The sequence below is a fragment of the Setaria viridis genome, chromosome 2 (genome assembly GCF_005286985.2).
Source record: "Setaria viridis chromosome 2, Setaria_viridis_v4.0, whole genome shotgun sequence".
Lineage (NCBI taxonomy): Eukaryota > Viridiplantae > Streptophyta > Magnoliopsida > Poales > Poaceae > Setaria > Setaria viridis.
Window position 1 is genome coordinate 3,678,462 of NC_048264.2, and position 20,734 is coordinate 3,699,195.

Consider the following 20,734-nt stretch of genomic DNA (forward strand, 5'->3'; position numbering starts at 1 on the left):
AGTTAGAGGAGATAAGGAGACGAGGGTTTGCTGGTATTTTTCTATTGGGCGTGACGCTAATAATAGTAATGCCCAAAGCATGATTCCAAGTGTATACACTATTTTCAGGCGACATGCTCATGGTGCATATGGCTTTCTTTTCTTTTAGAATTTCTAGACTCCTGCTGATAGGTTTAGAGTGACAAATCTGTCCGAATTTCTTATTTCTTATGATAGGATTCGATTGGAGATCCGCACAACCTCCTTCTCTGACCTTCTTAAGCAAGGTTAACTTCGGTGAACTCAGCTCTGATTAGGGTGGGAAGGATTTTGGATCAGAGATTCTGTGGCTTCCGACTATAGAGGAGATGGTCCAGGAGGTCGCCGGTATGGCGAGGTGGCGAGGGTGGAGGTGCCGCTCGCTACGGAGGTGGAGGAGTCGATTGAGTGGAGCTGGTGGTGAGGATGTCGCCCTTTGGATAGATTGGCACATGAGCGGTCTTGGACGGCGGCTTCGACCACAGTGGTACTGTCAGAGACAGAAATAGGGGAACCGGAAGAGATGGGAGAGTGTGGAGTGAATTCGATAAAAGAATCATCGATGGCACGTGCTGGGTTGAGAGGGGAAGAAGAGAAGAGAAATAGATAAAGTTAGAAGATATTTGAACGGTTGAATTGATTACATGTCGAGCGGTTAAGACATCATATTTGTGTTTTTTTTTAGATGTCATGTCTGTAACCTGTGGATTTCAGCCAAGTGGCCACTCACCGTGACGTGAGCAAGTACTAGATCAAAACGCACTTCGCATGTTGTGATCCTGTGATGAAAGGCATATTTGGCGAAGAATAACAAAAGGCTTCACCTCACACTTATACTTTTGTATCAGCATTCAAGTTTGCGAAGGAATATAAAAACTTTCCACAAGTGCTGTCCCAAATTAACAGAATTTTGTAATTGCAGCAAGCCAATTAGACATTAAAATTTGTCATATCGGATCGGGATGCCTGACTTCGTCATGCTCAGGCACCAAACGGGATTAAACTGCCTGACGCCTCAATGCCTCTTCGGAGGTCTGATGAGTTGGTGAACATCACATTACAGGGGATTACAGGGGTAAAGTTTAGCATGACAGGGCTAAAGTTTAGCTCCTGGTATCCAAACGAGGCCTAAGTCAATCAGTTTGAGCAGTGTTCGATGGTAGTTGAGGTTTTTGCAGGAGGGAATACCACTTTATCAGAGCAGTAATGGATGTAGCTGCGGTCAGAGCTGTAGACAGGTACAAGACAAAAGATTCACATGAGAAGTTACTGCAGTAACACGCAGCATCTCCTCTGCAGCAGATTAAAACCCCACTTTTAGCTTCATGCTTCGTACACGAAAATCCCATGCCAGTATGCTTCAAAGAAATTGGTAAATCCCACAGAGCAACAAATGCGCATCAGACATTGAGTCAGCCACACACAGAATCCGCAAACTCGGTACGCAATGATAGAAGCTAAAGACTCAGATGCCATTCCAAATGTTCAAGGTTTTCCCATAGACGATCTGCTACATACATCAATGGCATTCTAAATAACTCTAACGGGAATGCAGACTCCAATCAGGCTATGTTGCTAACGCTGAGGCTAACATCTAGTATGGTACGAAGCAGCCAAGAAAAGGGGTAGCATGATACATCGGCTGGAACAACCACAAATGTCAACTAAATGGGGTTGCTGGCTTTCTGCATCTACACCGGTCGACCACAATTCAAGTAACCAGTCAAAACTTGACTCTAGGTAAGCACAAGCTACGCTGCTTTAGGAACCCCAGTCAGACAAAGCTGTTCATGTCTAGAAGAACAACAGTCAGGGCATCACCTAAGGCTCTGCTGAATCAATAGTTTTTCCTTCTCCAGAGACCTTGATCTTCCTCAGATAGTGGCCCTCATATAGCACTTTGTACAGAAGCCTTTTGCTTCCAAACTTCCACCAGAAGGGCCCTGGTCCTCCTGAATGCTTCCTTTTCCTCAGCTCATTAGTTTTGTTAGCTATACATACAAAAAGAGAGAATTATATCTGAATCTTTCTAATCAAGATATACAAGTAATTAGAAAAAAAAGCATACGGAAAGAATATACATGCTCAGATAGTTCATAGCCTCCATGACAAACTCATAAATGAACTAACCCAACAGGGTCAAATAAAGACTCAACATCCTTTTATCTATCTAAAATGCTCAACAAAATAAAGACTCGGCATACTTTTATCTAGCTAAAATGCTCAACATTCGGGAGCAACTAAAGAAAGATTCACTAAAAAGTTGTTCCTTGGCATTTGAAACAGTAGTGTTAAACACTTAAAATAAATGCTTGCATTTTTGTTTTGCAAACTAATGAGTTCCCAATCCTCACTTGGATTTCTTCCAAAAATGTCAACCATTCAGATCATCACTTATTAAGCAATTGACATTAATGTTTATCAGCACAGCTCTTAAATGTCAGTGCCAAAGGTAACCGGCCAAGTTGTTCAGGGTATGAAGCTTCATGATATTTACGTAATTCAATTATTAGTGATGTTAGCTGTGCATTTTCGTTACTCACTAGATTTGGAAAAAACCGACCCCTGCTGTTCCTGCAGTGATGCATAGGTTGGACCTAAAACTGGCCAAAATTGTTGCTGAATCTTCAGGACTTGTAAAACAGTCTTCAAGCCCTCTTTTGATGGTGCAGTTTCAAAATGAAAACCTGAACTTTCGCCAACTAAGACCTGCATTTGTCGCAAAAGAAAATAATGACCCCACAGCTATAATGGATGGCAACATCAAAAAGTTAAATTATCTGCAACAAAAATCTACAATTGCTTGGGTGCATATTTTAGCATGTCTATGACCAAATAACTGCAAGGCCTGTTTCCATCCTAGCATTACAGTCCTGCCTCTATAGTAAATCAAACAACAAAACTTGAACTATGAATGATAATAGGAATATAAAAGTATTTCTTTTGTTTTTTCGACAACTCACAAGCAGCTGATTCAAATAATCCAATTACACATAGTTGAGCTTACTGTCATATTTACACATCCAATTCTGACATGACTGCTGTTATTACAAAGATACAGACCTTAACAACTTCAGTAGCTGATGAAGATATCGACCGAAGATTGTATCTGCACATAGCAGGTAGGACAACAATAAACACAATTTGTGAGTACTGTTGGGGGTATTTCTGAAATAGATATGCTGATCATAAAAAAACAATTTGCTGCTGTTATCGAACAGTATTAATAAGATGAGATGCCAAATTTAAACGGTATTAGAGTTGAGGGACAGAACCAGATAAACACAAGAGTTGAGGGGCTAAAGATGGACTTGTTCCTTTTTAAAATTTTGTTTGAACATTCTTAAATTAAGAAAAGAACCAGGTACATACCCTCCCTCAAGTATCACCAACAATCTTCCCTTTGAGCAATCAGATAACAAGGATGTCATTATAGAGTATCCCATCGGAGTAACCTGTCATCAAAGAAGGAAAGTTATACAAAACTACCATGAATTGACATGACAACTAACCAACTAGAATGCATGCACGAGTAATATCAATCGAAGGATGCACTGAAAGTTTCGTTCCAATACTTCCAATTGGGAGCTTCAGTGAACTTAATTGTCTTATGTTTGGCAGTGCTCTGGACCTACTGCCAAATACTACAACAAAAGGAACCGTATGTACAGTGATGCATCTTGCAACCATATCATGGTAATGAGTTCTATATCATCCCTAGAGAAGTTTGAATGGTACATGAGGTTGTACCCTTGACAGAATCTAACGCTTCAAAGCAGACCTCAAGTGCAAATAGGATGGCTTGACAAATCTAGCTTCTACAGACTACCGAGTGAGAAGGCCCAAACAAACTCAATTTCTGTACATGGAAAAATGGAGGTCAGCCTAAATTCCAAGAGGAGAAAGTCATATGAAGTCGGGAGTATTATCATTGATTTCCCAGTAGAAATGAAACAGAAATGTAATACATATGGGGCAGGGTGCAGCAGCTGCATTTTACATTTAAACAATCAAAATCAGGAGGAATCTTACATCACAACAACCAAGAGGATCACCTCTAGCTGCATCGAATCCTGCAGATATTATTGTGATGTCTGGGGCAAATTCTGCAGCTGCACAAACACGAGATTGACAACAATGAGAAAAGGCAGTAAGAAAGCAGTGGGCTAATATTGCAAAGATGTCCATGGGGGCATGAACATTAAATGGTTTAAGTAATATAAGCTAACATGCCTTTCCCCCACAAGAAACCAAAGAGATCGCACCATATCAAGCAAATAAGTCAGCATTCTGATGTGGTAAATATATTAAAGTTTTGTCTTTCTAATAAGGATTAAAATGTAAGTCTACTAGAAGACAAAGCACGTATAAACAACAACAAAATCGAGAACAGTATGTCATACTTCTTCTGACTTCTACAAATTACATATTACTTCGACTCGTATCTTTCAGGAATAGCACACATCTCAATGTTCTTATATCATTACCTATTGGAAGCACCACGGTCTGAAAAGCAAAGATGTAGTCGTTGTCTCCAACACCACCACGGCTCCAAGGTATATTAACCGAGAAACCTTGACCATCGAGAATTCCAACCTAAGGTGATATTCATGCAAGAAATTACATTTACACATTGAATGATTTTGTAAGTCTCCAAAGCTTTTGGGATCAAACATTGATGAAAGGTGGTATGCCAATTGCAAAAAGAAATGACATCCATTCCTAATTTGGTTCATCAGAAGTGCATGGGTCCAACTGGATGTATTACAGAAGTACAAATGAACTTCCAGTGTGTGCTAGATATTCATCACTCTAAACGTGAGAAATAGAATTTAGACTTTGGTCCTAATGCCCTATTGTCCAAGGTTATATTTAGCCAGATCTGGTTACCTCACTAACAAGTTACAAACAAACAAGAAATTTTGGTTGTTAATCAGTTGGTTAACTCATTGACCAAGTACTGTTGATACGCATTAGATTGATTCAGTGAAGGTACAGGACTACATATAGCCATACGCTTCCGAATCCTGCTTGACCGGTTTCACAGAATATTAACCAGAAGATACGGAAGGATCCTAGCAACCGAACCATCCATGGCATGCACACATGCACAGAATGTACTCATGCACGTGTGCGGAACATATCTAACATATACAGTTTGAAGAAATACTCTAATACTACATATCTACCTCATCTGCTGCTCCAGTTCCAGGGTAGAAGTTTCCATACTCATGACGATGTAGTGATATGTACAATACCTAAATTAAGAACAGGGGAACACACATTCATATAAGGACTACAAATTGAGCAGCTAGCAAGCTCATGGAAATATAGTATACAGAATAGTGCACATAATAGGATAGTGCAGGGGATGCCCATAGTTGATCTGTAGATTAACAAAAAGATTTGCAACACCTGGACATTAAAAAGGTTTTGAACTCAATTTACATGGATAACATTACAACTGTTGTGATAGACAGATAGAAACAAAGATGCTAGGTATTTAGCCCTAAAAGAGGGCTATAGCTACATATCCTTGTTTCTACTACAAGTCCACAAAAAACAGTGTTTTAAATAGCAGGCTATCGCGGTGCTATAGCAGCTCCGAAGAGCTACCACTATGAACGCTGCAGTAGAAATAGAGGTGCTCGGCTGGAGAAACATGCCGCTAAATCTTATAGCCTGCTATTCAAAACACTGCAAAAGAGACATGGTAGACATAAATTTGAAATGACAGGGGGTTAAGTGTTTCCAGCTCCAATGGATTTTGGTAAAATTCCTGCTCTACATTGAAGCGAAACATTATTTGCGAAACTTAATGAAAAAAATAAATAGAGGATGAATCTGAGAAAACAAACATTTAGTGAAAAAGGAAAAAAAAGGCCATTACAAAGCAAAAATCATGAAAACGCTACAAAGTCACTGCTACGTTTCAACTTTGCTGTTCCAACAAAAAAGGGAAGGCCACAGACATAAAAAAGAAAGGAAAACTTACAGAGCTGTCCCCGTCGAATATCTCTTGTGTGCCATTTCCATGGTGCACATCCTGCAACAATAATTGAGAATACTATTGATGAGACGATCAATATTAATTTGCATTATTGGCTACAAAACAGGTTCAGAACAGGAGAAATTATGCCAAGACCATTACCCAGTCAACTATGAGGACTTTCTTTGCACCTGCTCTTTTTGCAGCTAATGCAGCCACTGCTGCATTGTTGTGAAGACAAAAACCCATTGCTTGCTTCACCCCTGCATGATGCCCAGGAGGTCTCACCTGTCTTGCAGTAGACACGATCAGTACTGTACAAGTTGTGTCTCAATGCACTGTGCAGAATGAAAGGTTAGATGAAAAATTGAAGATACAAGAACATCAGCACAGTACCATTGCAAAGCCATTGTGAACACGCCCAGATACTATCAAACTAGCAAGATCAGCACATAGTCCTGCTGCAAGTTTGGCGGCACATGCTGAGTGTCCATTTGCATAAGTATCCGAAGTGAAGTAACTGCAAATTGAGTAATTAACCCCAGAATGATGTTCACACAAAAATACCAGGATATGCTAAACATGCATTAATTATAACCAAACCAGTTAAAGCTAAGCTAAAAGATGATGATTTTTTCAAGTAAAAACTAATCAAATAGTACCTGTAAAGCATGTTTTTTGTCTGCTCAACACTTTCAATGTGGTCTGGAGTATGAACCTAGAAATTACCAAAATTTGAGTTATCAGGGAGATTATGAAATGGAAAATCTATACTGGGGGGATAACACCTGCGAACTTCTTACTTACCATTAGGAGTTCCTCCTTGGTAATTTCCCGAGGGGGTACCAAAGCACATTTTGAGGGAAAGATTCCTGAAGTATATAACAAAGTGTACTAATGAGTAATGACAACCAGAATAGAAAGAACGCTCATCAAACGACTTTGTTGACATGAAATCATGTTTTTGTATTTGCTGCAAAACACAATCAATGTAGTTGTCTAAATATCATTAATATTTTTTATGGTAAAATGGAAAGAGCATGATATCATCAGACCGTACACATCTATATTTATTTATAACTTTTATCAACATATTACAGAAAAATGTTGCTACTGGAATTTTCTTGCAGTAGATTTTCCTAAGTGCATAAAATGATACCATTTCCATAAACTAACACATAATTGCAGAAAGAAACATAAGATTTGGCATGTGTAAAATACATTCACAAATTCCAGAAACAACCAGATTATTAGAGGTAAACGACAGTATGCACCTGCAGCAGCAAGACTGGCAGCAATTGCGCGAAGGCGGTCCGGTCTTTCTGGATGTGGATTTGGTTTGATTTCTAGCTGCTAGCGTGAAAAATATGATACTTCAGTTCAACAGTAATCAGGAAACAATCTAAAACAATAGTGGAAGGATATGTATAACCTTTATATTGAAAGTTGAAACAAGGGATTTTTTATATTCTAGAAAACAGCACAATGAAGAACTCATGGTATCACATTTAAAAAAATAAAGTAGGTATTATGCAAATTGCAAACAACAACATAAAATTGAACAGGTATATATCAGATGCAACATGCAATCAAACAAAAATAGTCACTAAAGTGAACAGCAATTAAGATATATACAGAACATCATTCCAGTGCGTAATCTTAGAGCTACCATCATTGATGTATGAGCCAATCCAAACATTATATCGTCATATCTGCTAGCTCAAATTACAGACATTGTGATTTACCTCACTGTGGAGCAGCATTCTTTCATCAAAACCAATCGCTGTAGACACCGGTGGTAATTCTGTATGGGATAGTAAGAGAAAATCAGAAAATTGAAACAGAATACACTAGGTGATGAAAAATAATGCAGAATTAAGTTTCATTAAACTATTGTGTGATGATGAACATGCATTGTCTCATTCAGTGTCACACACACCATTCTATTTCATTCTATATCACAACTCCAATGACTTAGATGGTTTCGATGCTATGTCATTTCATGCAGATAAGAAATACTCAGCCACATGTGTTGACTAAATCACCAATTCATGTTAGAAGAAGCCATGTCCATCAAAAGCAAGTTTTATCCAGCTCAGTAAGGAACATGGAGCAGGCAAAGTGACCACATATTTGGGAACATGGGACAGGGCTAATGTGTATCATTCTGTTTGTGACATTGTGTTGAACCTGATGCAAACTCCAAACGATATGCATATCACATGTATTGATCAAAGGATGCCTACTTGAAAAGATTCTGTGAGAGAAATTTTTGTTCGTATATTGCCAATTTAAGTAGCATCCTCATGTGGCCACTCTCTTCCACAGACAAAAGTCATTTCTAATTGTGTTAATTATAATTATAATTATAATTTACCTAGTGTGAAACTTGGCTAGGTCAATTAACCTAGTTTATCCCAGGCTTCTTATGTTTGTATCCTTCTTTTTTTCAATTTAATTAGTTAGTACGAATCTTGATATCTAAAGTAAGAAACAACATCAAAATTTAAAACAAATATCTGACATTCATAATGAAAAGATTAACATAGCTCCAAATGCGAACAACACCTGTGTCAGGAGATACCAAAGCAGCCTGTGCAATCTGAGTTTTAAAAGCATCGTATCCACCTACAACTGATCCCTTAAGCTCATGGCAATTCTAGAATGTGAGGACAAGTACCAAGAAGACGAGTCAAAACAATAATACTGGATGTAGACATGTAGTGAGATAAAAACTAGTCCGACTGCTTTCCTGACCACCAAAAAGATAATCTCACCAGGCAATTAGTAAGCTCGTCCACATTTGGCATTGTGCAGTTCAAGCAAAACCACCTATTCACAACAAGGCTGGCAGGGTCCCAGTCACTGTCATCTTCCTCTTCATCATTAGAGAAAAACAGCTCCTCCAGTGTAGCCCCAGCTTGCTCTCTCTCAAACTCCTGCGGCAGATCATCAACAGCCATGCAACTTCTATTTTTGGCAGTCTGACAGCCATCATGATCAGCACTCTCAGCATGACCTGACCTTGCCACGGCAACCTTGACATCTTCTACTATCGCATCAGCATGATCATAAGTGAAACTGCATGCCCCACAGTTCTCTTTTGAAGCTTTCCCATCAGTATGACTCCCAATCAATGAGGAAATTCCAATGACTTCAGCACAAAATGGTTTTACATCGCTGTCACAGCTTTGGGATTTGCCATGACAAGCTTGTTTGGAAACTCCACAGTTCTCCACGGAACGGGAGGGTATCTCATCCTTTTGATCGCTAAGCGGTTTCATATCAGATGACATAAGAAAATATCCAGTGTGAGGCTCAAATCTGCACATAAAAAGATCAGCAAATGAAAAAACTAGATCAAGAAAAACACTTAGCACCAAGCATTATTAATTACGCTAATCATTACAGGGTGCCAAATATCACTGCAAGCCAGTAGACCTACTTGCATCCGACCTGAGGCAGAGATTGTAACGACCTCAGCCATAACAGACTCAGTTGCATCAGCATTACTAACTACCAATTAAACATCTACACCGCAAAACGCCATGACAACACTGTCGTTAGTGCGTTGCACTTGCAAAGGTACTTTCCAGAAATAGGCTTGTTACAAAATGGATATAGATGCTCATTAGCCATCTACTGACTTTTGCCGCGCAAAATTTATTAAACCCTTCCAAAACCTCACCCGTCTCTCATAGTCTCATCTAACAATTTCGCCACACAGCCTCACTGAAACCCTATCGAAACTTCACCTCCCTCACAAGCATCACCAAGACAACCGCAGCACAACCCAGAATTGTTTCGTTCCCACAGTCTCCACACGAAACAAATCAAAATTTCAGGCGCCTCTGAGTCCCCACACCCAGCACCCCCGACCTTGAGACCAAAAACAACGCATCTATAGGCCACAGGCCACACACAAGTAACCATGGGGATTCACCTACACCCCCAGAATTCTTCGAATGAAACGCTGCTTTTGACACCCTCAGCACTCATTAACCAAGCCCAGCAAAAAACTGGGGGCGGACCGGAGGATAATCCATACTATCAAAAAACGACGAGGATTCAACGCCTCACAGCGATGGAAAATACTGTAGACCCCCAAAAAATCGCTCCTACAGAAACCCCTCCAGACACGCCGGCGCACTTCCTTACCAACGAGTGAGGAAAGCAACGGATGCCCGGGGGGAACCCCAATCCCAGCCAGGGGTCGACCGAACGCAGAGGGTGACCAAGAGATGGCGAGCTCGGATCCGGTGGGGGGACGAACGGGGCGGGCCGGCGGCGCGCCGCGAGGAATTCCGCGGGCGGAAACCGGCGGCCTCCTGGCGGAGAGAAACCGAAGGGGGGAGACGGCAGACGGGGCGAGTGGGGAGAGGCCGAGAGGGGGAGGGTCAGCCTGACGCCGTGTGGATGAGGGACCCAGGAGCCAGAGCGGCCATTTTATACTGTTTTGTGTCTGATCGAGGGGTTGGGTAAATGAAAAATTCGCGGGTGCCTTTTTACAATTTTGTCACCAGCTCACGCGCTCCGTGCCTCAAGGTGAATTTGTCATGGAAATAATGTAACTGTCTCGCAACGTGTACTTTTTAAAAATCACTAGGTGTTTTTTAGTTTTTCTTAATAAATATTTTTTAAGTGCAATATCTTCCATATATTCATAGTTAATGAATAGTACAGAGAATTGGATATCTACGGTGGCAGAGATAGCCATGGCCCCTAGGGGGCTCTTCTTCTTCCTCCTTTCTCTACAAAATGGAGGGGACTAAGGGGGGCTCCATTGTTTTTGGATGGGCAGGAAGCCCCCACTGCTGGATCTGCCACTGGATGTCTACGTACTTTATAAATTGGATCAGCTCGTATTCTGTCAAATTAGTTACATGCTACTCCTTCCGTCCCAAATTACTATTTATTTTGATTTTTTTAAATACATAATTTTTCTATATTTCTGGAAACCAACGGCACGTCCATCTTCTCACCCATTAGTGTTACCATTCCTTGAACAAACAACACCTAAAAGCTAAAATAAATAGTAATTTGGACAAAAGGAGTAATTCTCTTCGAAGCCCTAACAGCGATACACATTAACGATATGTAATAGTTCAATACTAGTACTTAGTTCCAGAGATAGGGAACCAGCGAGTTCACGTGAATTACATTTACACCGTGGTTATATCATATTTTTTTATTACTACCATGAGCAAAAGTGTTGAATTCTATTAGAATCAAAGCAAGGTTTAGTTTCTTCTCTAGCTAAGTCAAAAACTCATGCAAGCAAGCAAAGATATGTTTTATTTGTTTATTTCATCTAGTCATCATGCCTTCAAAATAAGACCCCTATTATCGATTTGCACCAGGAGTATGGAATGTGTGTTTGGGACGGATGAAAGCGAAGGTGCAAGGGGAGCAGAAGAGAACAGTTGGGTCCATTGTTTGTCCTACTGACATTTGGACCCCATACTGTGGGTCAACATGTCAGTAGCCAGAAGTTACTAATGGAGGGTGTCAGGATGATACAGAATTGAGATGTTATGTGGCTGCCTGTTTCTTTTTTCTACTCTCCGGGGCCCACCTAATCAAATTTCCTGGGTTCTTTATACCTGTGTGAGTAATGCAACTGTGTTCCAAACACATCATCTTCTACGCTCCTGTCTTTCCTTTCCAGTTCTCTTTTTTGCCATCTCATTCCTATCCTATTTCTACGTTTTCCGACCATTACCAGTTCTCTGTTTTACACCCCTTTATTCCAACGGTGGCGCAACGAACAGCAAGGCTCATGGGTGACAGAAAAGAAACAAAACAAACACGATGGACATGGACAAGCAGCAGTCGGCCATTAAAGCGTCATTTTTCACAGGCATATATGATTGCGGCGGCGTTTCACAGAGTTGGAACCGTTGGGAGTGCCATTACCCAACTATCCCAAACAGAATGAGTCGAAATGCCAAAGGGCAGGCAGAAGCTTCTGTTTGTGTCGACCATAGGTACAGCGATAAATCATGAATCACCCACAAAAGCTACACATATTACACAATCAGAAAAAAAGTAACGTATAGATCCGGCGCCATCCCAGTTTGGAGCCACGCTAAGCACCCTTCTTCCATGGCTGGATGACGGCCACCACAATGATCACCACTATCACCAGCAGTATGATGATGGCATAGCACATCCACTTCCTCGAATTCTTCTGCAGTTTCTTCGCATTTTGGAGGGCGCTCACGCCTTGTTGTATGTGATTGGTAGCATTCGAAACCTTGAAACAAAGGAAATTGATATGTGAGAAAAAAAAAACACAGTACGAACTCACTGCAAAGTAGGAAAAAACTTACATGTGTCTCAATGTTGTTGATCATGTCTCCTTGGGCCTCAACAAGAACTGCCATATCCATGAATATCTACCAAGCAAAAAAAAAAAAGGATACATTATCCCTTGATGCTCAGAGACAATGAGAAGTTACTGCAAAAATACATGTGCTTTTCCTTAGAGTGTTCTAAATTAATCCCATCACCCAGCTCCAACATTATTTCCCCATAGTCACATCAAATGGGGATACAGAATCTATACCAGTTTGGCGTTGTTTGTTTAGAATCTTCTGTTGGGGGGGGGGGGGGGGGGGTGCTCATGTTCATTGGATGACATCTAACAATAGATGGCAAAAGTGATACTGCAGCACCTCCTTTTGATGTGCTTGTACTTGGCTTTTGTAAAACATACATAACAGAGCTTATGCAAAAAAGAAAAGGGATCACCTGTTGCAACTCAAGAAGCTTCCTCTCTAGATCCCTTACAGCATCATGTCGCTCCTGTATTTCAGCAACGGTGTCGAGTATCTGCAAATGACAAAATAAAAAAACACATTAACTACAAACTGATGCAAGCAACGCCATAAACAGACATGCATATCTCATAACCAGTAATGACCTATGTAACTAGTTACATCACATACCTGGCCTCTTCCTTGTTGGATCGCATCTTTGAAGATTTGCTCACTTTTTCCAGTCTCTATCATATCATCAATTGTCTGCAGGGTTAAAAGAAACAGCATGAGAAATTATGAAGTGAACCATAAATCAAAATTCATTTCCAAATAACAGCACAAGGACAAGTAAAAACATAACCACATGTGAAAGGTATGGCGGTGCAGTACTTACCTCTTCATCGGGACGATTACCAGTTACAGTAAAAACCCTTCTTTCAACAACCTCACGGTACTCTTGCCTAATTGCTTCTCTTAAAGCCTGCACCAGATTTTAACAAGGTATTATTTACATGATACAAAGAATATATTTAATTTTCTCCACAGCTTTGTCAGCAATTAGACTATTGGCAGGCATTCACAAAGATTAACAAACTTGAAGCCCTTCTAGAATCATACCATCAGCTAACTAATAGTGAAAGCAGAACCTGTAGCTGAACATAGTGTTGATCTTTTTTAAGCTTAAATAAACACGCAATTATCAATAAAGAAACTTTCCCTGCTTATAATGACACAGGCATAAAGAATTATAATACTTTGCTGTCTCTTAGGCATGGAAAAGTATCACACTTCCAGACTTCCATCTTTGCTACCCTAGAAAAGATATTCAATCTTCCTACAAGAAATGAAATGTTGAAAGATGTTTGTATTTTAAGATCATCGTATGTTACAGGGATCTTAATGTCACAGAACAGCAGAATAATCACAAAAATGGAAAGGTGGGCGTTTCTATTAAAGCAACACAGTACCTGAAAATCATCCATCCGCTCCTTCAATTTCTTTTTCACTGCTCTGTAGAAAAAATGGTACATATTGAATAAACAACAAATTCTTGCAAGCTACATAACTGAAGACACTGAGATGAACTGTAAATTTACCCAGTAGTCTGCTCTCTTGATCGGTCCACAGCAGACCCCTTTCCGCATCCAGGTTTTTGCCTATTTGATAAGTTCTATTCCACAATGACAGCAAACAATACAAAGTTAGTTAGTTTTTTTTAGTATGATAGCAGCACACAAGTCAGCTTGGTTAAAAAATAAATCAGTGAATGGCCACCACTTCATAGGCTTTCAGAAAATAGTTTGTTTACAGTGAACTTAGCAGTATTTTCAAAACAAAAAGGCCTAGCAAATACCATATTAGAAAGTAAATAGGAAGATTATCAGTTTCATCTTACAATTATCAGCAAAACGACTCACCAAGTTATAACTTATTTTAATAATACCTATCGTAGGCACGGACAAATTTATTTTTTATAGATAATGCAAAACTGAGCACTGTTAAATATCAGGGTCAAACAAGAGCATACATCTTTTTCCAGTTCATCAACTTTTGTCTTCGCCTGACGAGCAATTTTCCCCACTTCATCAATATCTTTCTCCATCCGCTGCTTAATTGCTATAGAAAAAGAATCATTGCGTCTAACTGTAAGTATAGCGGTATTTCCAAAAGAGCTCATATGCATTTCAGATCAGATGAGGTTGGATCTGCTAGAATAAACAAATACTTACCTTTCATGGCACTTGCTTTTGTAACAGCTTTTGATTCCTCATTTGCAGTCTACAAACACAAGTTAGGTTCATTACATAAGATTTACAGGTGCGGCTGTAAATCCATCAATTATAACGGCAATCAATGAATGGGGAATGAGTGTACCTGGAGCTTAGTCAATAGATTTGTCAGCTTTGCAATTAGACTCTCAATTGCATCAACCTGGTATATCACAAAACATTATGTCATTAACTAGCAGGGCAAAAGTTGGACTAACAGTGTAAATGTGGCAAGATGAATAGATACGCACAGTAGATTTCTTATGTAATCATGTACATGTGGTAAGATGAATAGATGCACACAGTAGAGTATTCATGTAAACAGCACCTTTTTCAAGAAATCCTTTAAGTTGTCTGAAGCATCAGCCTGATGCATCCCCATTTCAATGTCCGCATCTCTTGAAGAGTCCCGCCGAGGGAGCTCAAAGGAATCCTGTGCAAAAGGAAAGTTCATAAGATGTCACACATGTACTGTGGCTACTACTTCACAAAAGATGGTTATGCTATAAACCCAATATGAAAAGCCAAGCGTTCTACATGAACAAGCTTAAAAACAGGATTGCATCCAGCATAAGCACAATAGATATCAGCACACAATTTCCAACAGAGCAGATAGATTTCCAATTTGAGTCTATCACTTCCAATTGCAAAGTGTACAAGACTGAAATGCAGCATGCACACAAAAACAAAAAGTTCTAGACCATCGGACACGGAAAGGAGCTTTACAGCACATCAAATTCGTAATGCAAAGCCTCTGAATCATCAATTCAGCAGCAGCACTTAACACAGGTAGTGTTAACCCCATCAGTGCCACTGTTCAATCAAACCAATTGCATCACGAGCAATTAATGTTAATGCAATGGTTCACTACTAATGGCTCTAACACAGCACAGTTCACTCCAAAGCTAGAGAATAGCTCAGAGGAAAACAGAGCCTCCATCCTTGGTACAACCCAGGGAGGCACAAAACAACCAGCCAAATGCTCAACCAGCCCATTCGGTCCCAGAGGCAACTCAAACTGCCTCGGAACCAAACTAACAGATCTAACGCGACCACCCCAAAAGCGGCTAATCTACCGCACCCAGCCGAGAAACCCGAGCCGGTCCCTTCAACCGCCAGCTCCGCATTCCGGCTCGCCGCCCCGCACAAGCAATCCCTTGCCCCGCCGACCACTCCACCGCTGCTACCTCCGATTACGCAAACTAGATTTTGGCGCCGCTCCCAGGACTCGGAACCCCGTGCGGGAGGTAGGCAGCTCCGACTAGCCCGCCCCCAGATCTCGAGCTCGCGCGCCGGATCCCGGCGAGCGGTTGAAGAGGCGGGAGGAGCCTTCCCGGAGGAGAGGGGGGGAAAAAGGAGACGAGGCGCTTACCGAGAGGAGGTTGTTCATGGCGGCGAGGCGGGCGGTGCGGCGAGGAGGGAGGAACAGGCAGGCGGCGAGGAGAGAGAAGAGGGAAGGGGGAGCGCAGGGAGGCCGAGGGCCGGAGGAGGTGTGGCCGTTGCGCCGCAGAGGATGCTTAAAGCGGAGGAGAGGTGGGGGTTAAGCTGCTGGACGCCGCGGGTGCTGAGGCTGGCAGGTGGGCCACCAGGGTTCTTTTTAGGCAGGCTGGCAAGTGTCATGGAAAGATTATCTTTTTTCATTCAGGGAAAGAAGGGTGCCGGATGTAGTTAATTAATGCCAACCAGGAGCACTGGCCTAATGATCACACCGAATAGTTGTTTAGTGTACCTGAGGTGATGTATTAAGTTGCGTACGAAGTTTTTGTGTCATGGTGTTATTTTTGGCTTCTACTACATTGTTAATATTCTCACTACGCTTTTCAAAAAACGTGTTTATGTTTGTTATAACTACATTGTTAGTGTTCTCACTGTGTTTTTCAAATAACGTGTTTTCATACATTGTAGTGTTTGCTTGCTTGTCTTTTTTAAAAAAGCATAAACGATGATACTATCCGCTATAGCTTACTAGCTATGCTATCTAAGCATACTTTTATCGAGCACCGAAAGTAACTGAATATTACCTAGCATAGAATAAAAGATCCTGTCAACTCTTACAGAGTAGACTAACGAGCTGTCAAAGTGTTTTGTTTGTCCACAGCATTTTGTCTTTCATTCCACTGAATTTTGTTTGAATTGATGACATCGGAAAGGTCGTTATCATCAAGATCCAGGTGCAATGGGAGATTGGGAGCAGCGGCTGCTTGACCGCTCTGCTTCCCCGGCCGGGAAAGCGAGTTCACTGCGTCATGTAGCCGTAGCAAATTTTCAACTCCTTTTATCTTTCGGTTTGTGATGGACAGGAGCAGCAGGCCCGGCCAGCAGGTGAGCACCAGCGCTGACTCTTTTTCTATTCCTCTGCGCTGGAACACCGCGTCGGGTCGTCTGAACTGCCAGAGACAAAACAGCGGCTACTAGTCGGCTACGTCGGGCCCACCGCGCACCTGCACCCGGCCTCGACGGGGCGGCGCACCGGGCCCACCTGCCGGCTATCTCGCGGCTCCGGCGCAGGTAGACGGCGCCCACGGAAGGCTGGAGGCGTTCGGTGCGCGGGGCCCACCGGGGCAGGCGAGCTGTCCGAGCTGGAGGAGAGGACAGCGGTGTGTTAGGCACGCAAGGATGAAGGATGTTTGCTGCTAAATCCAAGTGCCCAATCATATTGTTTTTTAAGTATATGTATAATCCAATCATAGTGCTACTCCATATTCGTGCGGTGGAGTAAACATTTCGTGTAAAAAAATGATTAAATTCTGGCACTGCTAGATGATACGGTCTTGGGTGCTCTCGGATGTCGTTGAGGTCTGAGGAGCATGTTCTGTGATGGAGAGAGAGAGAGCTGTACTATGCAGTTGTCAACCAAGCTACGTGTGCACATGGCAACTAGTTTACGCTGAGGGACGTTTGATACTAGGGCTAAACTTTAGCTCTGTCACATCGGATGTTCGGATGCTAATTAGAAAGAGTAAATATGAGCTAATTATAAACTAATGGCAGAACCCCTAAGCTAAATCTCGAAACGAATCTATTAAGCCTAATTAATCCATCATTAGCAAATGGTTATTGTAGCACCACATTGTCAAATCATAGACTAATTAGGCTTAATAGATTCATCTCGCGATTTAGCCTAGGGGTTGTGCAATTAGTTTTGTAATTAACCTATATTTAATACTTCTAATTAGTGTCCAAACATCCGATGTGATAGGGGCTAAAGTTTAACCTCTATCTTCCAAACACCCTCTAAGTTACTATCAAGGTGGCATGTTGGTTGACTACTGATTGGAGACTGAGTGATGAACACCAAATTTATCCAGTCCCAAACCTAGCAAAAGCAAGTGGTGGGTTTTGGGAGTTCTCATCGGATATCTCATTGTACGTTGGATTGCGATAAGAAAAGGAATCACTAATGGATTGCTTGGGGGTATCATTCACCGGTAATTTGATGTTTGACGAGGTTTGTGAAAATGAGACTTTCACATACACTATTGAGCCGAAACTTGCTAGGATTTCCAGCCTTCAAGTGGGGTGTTGAAATCCATTTCCACCATTTACATTTGCCACGTATCCTGCCTGCGTTTCACTCACACAGGTGACAGGTGACTCCCACAGGAATCTCGGGCCAGGAGGGCATGAGGCCCAGCGCGCATATTACCTACCTCATCAGCAGCCCACCGCCCTCCGCCCCCGCCCAACTAGTGTAGTCAAGGCCCACGAGAGGCCCAGCCGACGCACGGATCGCGTGCCACACGGCTTTACCGTCGCACGCCGACGCCGCACCGCGTCGGCTGGTTTGGTTGCTGCCTGCCAGGCAGCTCGCCGGCCAGCAGCACCATCCAACCTCAGCCACGTAGCTGAGATCTCAGGGTGTCAAGCAAACAAGCCCGGACGTGGCGACGCACGTCACCTTCGGCCGGCCTTCTTCTTTCCACTTCGCTCTTCTCCATTCCTTTTTTAAGCCCCCCTCCCATTCTCGAAGCTGCCGCACTCGTCCTGCTCTCTCCCCCTCCCAGAGGCCAGATCTTACCGACCGGTCCAGTCCTAGCTGTTCTCTCACCCCGTGACGCGCCGCGAAGGCCATCGGCCGGCCCATCGCCGCCGCCGCGCCAACGAGGTCAGAACCCAGCAAACCTCTCCTGCGCTATACTTGGGTTGGGTCGATCGGCTTGCTAGTTCTTGTTCTTGGCTTCTTGCCTTTGCCTTTGTTCAGTTTGAGCAAGAGAGTCCGACTAGATTCAACTACAGCTGCAGTTGTGCGCCACTTTTCCAGTTTGCATTGCTACCGAACTAATTCTTCAGATATTTGCTTTGCTGTGTACCTTTTGCTCCAGATTCCATTTGCCTGATCCAAGTTTGTACTATATATGCTGATTGCTGGAAAAAAAAGAGTACTAAATGCCAACTCCATGACTTATGATTTATGAACATGTCCAAAGATCGGTTTAGTTATCCCTGGGACGTGTCGCATTATTTTTGTGTGAATATCACAAGATAAAATAGGACCACATATGGGGCACAGATCACTGTGCTCAGTAGATCCTCTTGTGGAAAAAGTTCTTGCACGAGTACGACGCACCATTGTCTAGCAAATTCATTTTGACAGTGACTGAAAGTTGTAACTGCAGGGGGGGTCTCTGATTGCATTCAAGATGGGAGGAGATAAAGAATCCGCCAAGCTGAAGGAGGAGAAGAAGTCCAAAGATGAGATCCATCTCAAGATCAAGAGCAAGGACAAGTCATCGGGTGATGAGGACGAGAAGAAAGAGGTTGAGATCGAGATCGAAGCCAAGTTTGTGGAGAAGGAAGAGGTAGAGGTCAAAGACTCGGGTGACAGTGCAGGGTCCGCGGGCAAGGGTAAAGAGGCGAAGAAAGACAAAGAGAAGGAGAAGTCAGAGAAGCATGAAGATGAGCACAAAGGTGAGGAAGATGGTGAGAAGGTGTTAAAGAAGAAGGATAAGGAGAAAGATAAGAAAAAGAAGGAAGACAATGAAGATTCAGGAAAGGTGGATAAAGATAAGAAGAGTGAGAGCAAGGAGAAAGACAAGAAGGATAAAAAGGCTAAAGATAAGGAAAAGGATGGATCGGAGTCGAAGGGTTCAAATGATGAAAAACAAGAGAAAATCAAAGATAAGAAAAAGAAGAAAGATGATGAAGACGCTGGCAAGGAAGAGAAACATAAGAAGAGTGAAAGCAAAGATAAGGATAAGAAGGCCAAAGACAAAGATGAATCAGAGTCGAAACATAAAGAGGGTCAGCTAGAGAATAAGAATGGTGAAGGCGCGCAGAAGGATGTTCATGGGAATAAAGAGCTCGCAGGAGCTTCAGACCTGGCCACCCGAGAAATCAAGCTAACAAATGATGAACCACAGAAGGAAGACATTGACAATGAAGATGCTGAAGTCAAGAAGAAAAACAAAGAGAAGAAGGATAAGACTGACAAGAAGGAAGATGGTAAGAAGAAAGAGAAGGATGGTGGAGGTGATGACGACGAGGGTGAGAAGAAAGACAAAGAAAAGAAAGAGAAGAAGGACAAGGGTGACAAGAAGGAAGATGGCAAGAAGAACGGTAAGGATGGTGGTGAAGATGAAGAAGGCAAGAAGAAAGACAAGGAGAAGAAAGATAAGAAGAAAGACAAGGGCACAAAGGAGAAGATTAACGATCCGGTGAAGCTGAAGGCGAAACTGGAGAAGGTCGACGCCAAGCTGCAAGACCTACAGGCTAAGAGAGAGGACATCATGAGGCAGCTGAAAGAGCTGGAAGAGGGTGGCAAGGGAAAGACTAATGAAGAGAAGCCTGCACAGGTGCAGGAAGACAAGGGAAAGAACACTGAAGAGGGGTCTGCACAGGTCCTGGAACAAGGTGGAGAGAGCAAGGTCAAGGAGGAAAATCCTGTTGCTTCTGCCTGATCTTCTGGAGCTCTTGTTGTTCATATAACTCTGATCTGGGTCTATGCACGAGCCTTTCACTGTGTATAGGAACATGCATCTTCAGCTGAGTTGTAAATGGGTATGTAATACCTTGGTCTGTGTATTTCCCCGTATAGAGAAACATGCTTGAGTGGAGTGCGAGGGTATAGGAGTGCAGTGCACCCATCTCCAGGGAAAAAAATGACGCTGTAATACTTTGCTATGTGAATAAGAGAAACACACGGATGTTGTTTTGGTTATTTGGTAGTCACAGTTAAATTTCAACTGATACACATTCGA

The 20,734-nt window shown here is 42.2% G+C and overlaps 3 protein-coding genes across 5 annotated transcripts; 1 reads left to right on the forward strand and 2 right to left on the reverse strand.

Annotated features, from left to right (window-relative positions):
* Positions 1–1,471: 1,471 nt before the first annotated feature.
* LOC117844575 (histone deacetylase 15) lies at positions 1,472–10,425 on the reverse strand. 3 transcript variants are annotated; one of them, XM_034725291.2, is made up of 17 exons: positions 10,166–10,423; positions 8,785–9,331; positions 8,576–8,666; positions 7,753–7,811; positions 7,282–7,360; positions 6,815–6,879; positions 6,670–6,725; positions 6,404–6,527; positions 6,170–6,295; positions 6,014–6,064; positions 5,208–5,276; positions 4,506–4,614; positions 4,051–4,130; positions 3,391–3,473; positions 3,082–3,127; positions 2,562–2,727; positions 1,472–2,009 (listed from the first exon to the last, which is right to left on the reverse strand). In XM_034725291.2, the coding sequence occupies exons 2-17, from the start codon at positions 9,301–9,303 to the stop codon at positions 1,840–1,842; spliced, it is 1,893 nt and encodes a 630-aa protein (XP_034581182.1). In that variant the 5' UTR covers positions 9,304–9,331; positions 10,166–10,423; the 3' UTR covers positions 1,472–1,839. The 3 variants fall into 3 exon arrangements, with proteins under 3 accessions (XP_034581182.1, XP_034581183.1, XP_034581184.1); XM_034725292.2 differs by having other exon boundaries at positions 7,282–7,357; positions 10,166–10,422; XM_034725293.2 differs by having other exon boundaries at positions 1,869–2,009; positions 2,582–2,727; positions 10,166–10,425.
* A 1,414-nt stretch (positions 10,426–11,839) lies between these two features.
* LOC117846409 (syntaxin-132) lies at positions 11,840–16,068 on the reverse strand. The gene is made up of 12 exons (XM_034727567.2): positions 15,910–16,068; positions 14,866–14,970; positions 14,644–14,700; positions 14,499–14,547; positions 14,297–14,385; positions 13,866–13,939; positions 13,737–13,779; positions 13,163–13,249; positions 12,958–13,032; positions 12,761–12,841; positions 12,340–12,405; positions 11,840–12,263 (listed from the first exon to the last, which is right to left on the reverse strand). Exons 1-12 carry the CDS (start codon positions 15,925–15,927, stop codon positions 12,096–12,098), a joined length of 912 nt encoding a protein of 303 aa, XP_034583458.1. The 5' UTR covers positions 15,928–16,068; the 3' UTR covers positions 11,840–12,095.
* A 2,413-nt stretch (positions 16,069–18,481) lies between these two features.
* On the forward strand, positions 18,482–20,694 carry LOC117842157 (uncharacterized). Its single transcript, XM_034722522.2, has 2 exons — positions 18,482–18,642; positions 19,154–20,694. Exon 2 carries the CDS (start codon positions 19,178–19,180, stop codon positions 20,432–20,434), a length of 1,257 nt encoding a protein of 418 aa, XP_034578413.1. The 5' UTR covers positions 18,482–18,642; positions 19,154–19,177; the 3' UTR covers positions 20,435–20,694.
* The last annotated feature ends 40 nt before the right edge of the window (positions 20,695–20,734 follow it).